General features: G+C 40.4%; 1 protein-coding gene across 1 annotated transcript; it reads right to left on the reverse strand.

The window, feature by feature from the left end:
* Positions 1–1,005: 1,005 nt before the first annotated feature.
* On the reverse strand, positions 1,006–4,880 carry LOC128994255 (uncharacterized). Its single transcript, XM_054418666.1, has 2 exons — positions 3,959–4,880; positions 1,006–3,485 (listed from the first exon to the last, which is right to left on the reverse strand). The coding sequence occupies exons 1-2, from the start codon at positions 4,878–4,880 to the stop codon at positions 1,006–1,008; spliced, it is 3,402 nt and encodes a 1,133-aa protein (XP_054274641.1).
* Positions 4,881–5,543: the final 663 nt, after the last annotated feature.

Genomic DNA, 5,543 nt, shown 5'->3' on the forward strand with positions numbered 1-5,543 from the left:
AAATGTTCATATCGGTACTGTTCTCGTATATAAATCAGATGATTACGAGTTGTTAAATATTGTTACCCATTTTTATCACTCTGGTACTCAAAACTAACCTTATTCGGAATTCGAATCCAAAAAATAAAATATATTTCAAATATCGTACACTTGGGAGAAATACTTCAAGAGATTCCATTTTGACTTAAACGAAATTCTCCTTAGAATTGATATACTTGCATGAAAGGGGACACACTGCTAAGTAGGCTAAGTAATTGGAATATGAAAGTAGGGTGAGTTAAGAATGGAGGCGATATGAGACTGCAGATCTGAGGCTAAGAACAGATGTCTCGCTATCCATGTGACCATTCATAAAAGCCCATTGATCAAAACACAATGACACAAGGTCTAAGAACATTTTTTTGTATCTCTTGAATATCTAACGGTAACGACAAAAATCCTTAAGTTGATTGATTGCATTTTACGGTAACTTTTAGAAGAAATACATCATACAAATATATAATCCCACAAATAATTTTTTCTGGATTGCAAAAACGATTACATATTTGGGAACAACAATAAAGTGTTTCCTACCAAGTGTTACGCACCTCTGTATGTCTGGTTTCATTTGTCTCACTATTGAATATCAATTAACAATTATGGGGAATATCAATTATCAATAGATGGGGACGCCTCTATGTGCGTATTTTAACCCAAATACTGTATGAGAGAAGGGTGAGAAGATGAGTGTAGTATGAATGGCGCGATTTTGTAGTCTTGTTACTATGACCGACATATTCCTTAGACACAGCTGTTAATTAATAGCCCAAACAGCTATTGGCAACTAAGGGACCTACAGTTTATACTTACTTACTTACTTACTTACTTGATACTTGTATTCTTGATCCTTGACTGACAATGTCAGATAGATCGCGTCATGTCTTTAAAGATGTAAAGACTTTTAAATACTGTAAGTTACTATAATAAAACTAATATTTACAACTACTGGTGGTATGGCGGACGTTTTTACTGTAATGGGAAGAGTGGTATCTCATTTAGCTCCCCCAGCGAATATAGTGGCCTATTCACGAGGGCCTTATGAACAACTTTTTTAAATTCTGTCATGCCCATCTCTCGAACTTTTGACGGCAGCGTGTTGAAGATTTTTATGGCCGACCTAGGGTAGGACTTCAAGGTCCGTTCGAGTCGACAGCGCGGAAGGTCCAAATCCTGAGCTCTTCGAGTGCTGTAATTATGATGATCTTCCCTTTTCATGAAGTCGCTCCTATTTTCCTTCAGGAGTGTGAGCATGTTGTAAACATACTGACTGTACACTGTGAGGATCTTCAGTTCCCTAAAGATAGGCCGGCAATGCTCATAATACCCAGATGATGTAATGACTCTGAGCGCCATCTTTTGAAGTAAGAGAACATCCCTTGTAGCAGGGGAATGCCCCCACAGTATCAATCCATACATCACGTGACTATGGAAGAGAGCATGATAAACCGTTGTAAGGTATGGCTGAGTTATTAAATCCCTAAGTTTCCTTAGAAGATACAGCACTCTTGAAAGTTTGACACATACCTTGCTTATATGGTGGTTCCATGTGCACCTCGAGTCGACCCAGAAACCCAGTAGTTTGACCGGTTCACCCTCTTCTACCCCTGCACTCAGAGTGCATTCGAGGGATTGGGTTTTATCCTCGTTTACCTTAAACTTGTTTGATACGAACCAGGCCCTTGCTTCCTCCAGTAAGTATTCAGCCTCAATGCGTAGCTCCACCAAGCTCCGACCTCTTGTGATGAGGGTGGTGTCGTCTGCAAAAAGTAATGTACGACCATTAAGATGTAGATCATTTATCATCACTGAAAATAGCAAAGGGCCAAGGACTGATCCCTGAGGTACTCCATGGGGTAAAAGGCCTACGCTTGACGAGGTCCCCTCCAGTGACACTACTTGTTTCCTATCTTTAAGAAAACTCTTTAAAGACTCTAGCACACAACCTCCAACTCCATAATGCCTTAGCTTAGCCACCAGGATGTCGTGGGAAACAACATCAAACGCCTTGCTGAGATCGCAAAGGCTTAGATGTACGGACTCACCATTTTCAAAGGCGTCAGTAATAACATTAGCAAGGTTGGTGAGTGCTGTTGTGGTGGACCGCCCACTCCTGAATCCGTGCTGTGCATTGTTAAGTAGCCTATTCGTTTCAAGCCACTTGACTAGTTGCCTTTTCATTATCGTCTCAAACACTTTAGAGAATATAGGCAAAATGGAAATCGGTCGGTAGTTAGCGGGGTCAACGGGATCTCCTTTCTTGTACACCGGTATTGTGCGAGCTAACTTTAAGCAATCAGGAAAAACCCCTTTGCTGAGACAGGCATTTACTAATTTAGTTAAAGGGTCAATTATCGTGACAATGATTCCCTTTAGTACTGTACATGAAATTCCATGAACGTCCTGGCTACTAGACTCCTTAAACCCATTTACAATTTTAAGGATGTATGAGGTATTCACTCTCTCCCAAACATTGAAGGTGTGTTCCGTTGATATGCCACACAACGCTCCACAAGGATCTGTGTGACTAGTAGGCAAGTCAGCAACTATCTTGTCCGCTACCTGTACAAAGTAAGTGTTAATCTCATCAGGTGTCAATGATGGTTTCGGCTTTGCTTTAGACCCCTTCCTATGGGCATTAACTAGATCCCAAGCTGCTTTGCAGGTATTCGCTGCCTGACTAATATGCTCTATATTACTAGTCTTTTTTGCTTCACCGACTTGAATGCTGTAATCTTTTTTAGTTTTGGTATACAGAGCAAAATAATTAGCTTTTTTAATAGGGTCATGTTCGGCCTTGTAGAAGTCATGAAGTAGGATAGACCAAGCGCGCATCCTGGCCAGTTCAGGTGTATACCACTGTTTGCTCCTAGTTATATCCTGTTTGTTTTTAGTTACTAACCCAGGCTTTTTTTTGACAACTCTAGCAGGGAAGACAGAGTCAAAAATATTTTTAAACTTATCAAAAAAATTTGAAAAAGCTAGCTCAGGATCTGTAACAGATTTTGGCAGAGACCAAGCACTTTTTTCTAATTCTCTACATAGACTAGGCAAATTTTCTCTTCTAACTACACGCTTAAAGCTAGTGTAAGAATCAAGACAAGACTGGTGGTTACTTACTTGCTCAGTTTTCACATTCAAAACCACAGCTCCGTCATGATCGGCAACCAGTGCACTAACCACCTCCGATCTGCAATCCCAGCTGTCGATGTTTGTAGCGATGGTGTCCAGACAGGCTACACCACGGGTCGGCAGTCTTGAAGTGATATACAGTCCAAAACTTCGCAGTAGGTTGGTAAATGCAGTCTCTTCTTTAGATGTTACTTCCAGGTGAATGTTAAAGTCCCCACCGATCACAATCTTCTTTGAGGTAAATTTGGTTAAATACAGAAGACAGGACTCTAGTTGCAGCTGAAACAAGTCGAAGTCGCCGTCTGGAGGCCTGTACACTGCAACAAGTATGGTAGAAATTTCCAGTACCTCAACAGCTGTAACTTCAAATATGCGTTCAACGCAGTATGGTTCCGAATTTAGCTTCTTGTAGGTAAATCTATTTGAGGCAAAAATGGCCACTCCACCATTTTTATGAGCACTTCGGCAATATATATTGGCTATTTCTAGTTCATCACAACCAACTGTTCTATAAAACTCACTTTCATCATTAGTAAGCCAATGTTCTGATATAAGTAGGAAGTCACACTTTAACTCATCTGTGAAAAGTGACAGAAGGTTGATTTTGGTTCTAAGGCACTGCACGTTAACTACTGCCACCTTCACCTCACTACTATTTACTGAATGAACACTAGGCCTAGGCCTATCTCTGCTGCTTCCAGTTTTCTTTAGGCCTACCTCACTTCCTTGTAGCCTAGGCTCATTGACACTGCTTACTACAGTTATGTATTTTGAGTCCGATACACTGTACGCCCTAAAAAATGGTTTTGCCTTTTGTCAGGGTTAGGCTTAGCACTGCGCTTGAAGGGCAAGTAGTCTCTAACCAACACACCCGTAGGCCAAAAATTTGGATCCAAGATGCTGGAAGATGATTTGACAGGCACTCCAACTTTGAATGACTTATACTCTTGAGATCTTGTATTTAGTTCAGTGCATTCAACTTGAATGACCCCTCTTGTAGTTAAATAGTTCAAAACGGTGTCACTAGACAATTCTGGAGAAACACGAGACACGAAGTAGAATGACTTTTTGCAGGCAGATTTTAAGCTGGCGCTGACTTTGTTTGTACCAATAATTACATCACTCTTCCTTTTGTTTTCAGCCTTTTGAATTTTAGGCCTTGCATCATATATGTGTTCCCTTTTAGATGAGACAACGTTTGAATAAAGAGGTTTCTGAGAACTACTTTCAGTGTTTTCAATGTTACTTTTGTCAATTACAATACTCTCACTCTCGACACCAGATTCGGATACGGAGACAGAATCATCAACAGACTTAAGTTCAATGTTCAATTTCGTTCCTCGAGTCATGGTTCTGTTTTCCCGTTCCATTTCCCCACTAAGTGGACTTTTACGTATTTGGGTATTTTTTGGTTTATTTCGTTGTTCCTTCCTCCTTTTGGGTGTTCTGGTTACTGTTTTTTGATGAAGAGTTTCAGACGCAACAGTAGATTCAGTTTCAGTTTGGCTCATTTTCACTCTTTCCAGTTCAGTCCGATCGTATTCAGTACGTTCACGCTCTGATGCCTCATTTTTTTCCTCGTGAACCTCAACAGCCACTTGAATTTTGTCGCTATCCTGATTGACCAATGGAGAGTGAGGAAGTTTGCCAGTTTCAACCAAAATGTTTGAAACGTCTGTGACGTCACTTTCATTCATGTTTTGGTAACCCATTTTGGGATCTTCTAAGTTAACCTCCAAACTATGATATCTTAGCAATTGACTAACACTAGTTTTAGTTTTTATGCTACTGTTTATAAGGAACTTAAGCTTTCTTTCCACTGATATCTGAAACGATTTTACGTAATCCTGCACTTCTTTCAGTTCATTACGAAGTCCGGATTCTGATTTAGCCTGAGCAACGAGAACCTTAACTTGGGTAGCGCACGCCGGGCAAAACCAGTTAACTATGTCTTCAATCTTCTTTATATCTTTGAATTGTTTCGCATTTATGTTAACGCACTTGGCATGATGCCACGAAGCACAAAGACCATCACAAACAATAGCTTTTTCTTCGTCTAAACATATAATATTGCAGACCGGGCATACTAGCACATCTCTATCGTCCGCCATTACCCTAAGAGTCTAGCCCAAGAGTCTATAGTGGAATCCGAACCACATTCTTGCCTTGGTATTAACGAATCGGTCTAATTATCAGAATATTACTAGTACTCACTAGAGCGGAAGTTAATCCACACCAGGGTGTATCGCATCCACAGTGCATCTCTACAAATATCCACAACTCGTGACCTTGTGATCTACCATACAAAACTCCATTTGATCCATATTCACCCAAATATCTCGTTGTAGGTTACGACACGAGGTGGAGTTTGTTAG

The sequence above is a fragment of the Macrosteles quadrilineatus genome, unplaced genomic scaffold, assembly GCF_028750875.1.
Source record: "Macrosteles quadrilineatus isolate MER2022 unplaced genomic scaffold, UCM_ALF_1.0 Scaffold_5__1_contigs__length_97177068, whole genome shotgun sequence".
Taxonomy (NCBI): domain Eukaryota; kingdom Metazoa; phylum Arthropoda; class Insecta; order Hemiptera; family Cicadellidae; genus Macrosteles; species Macrosteles quadrilineatus.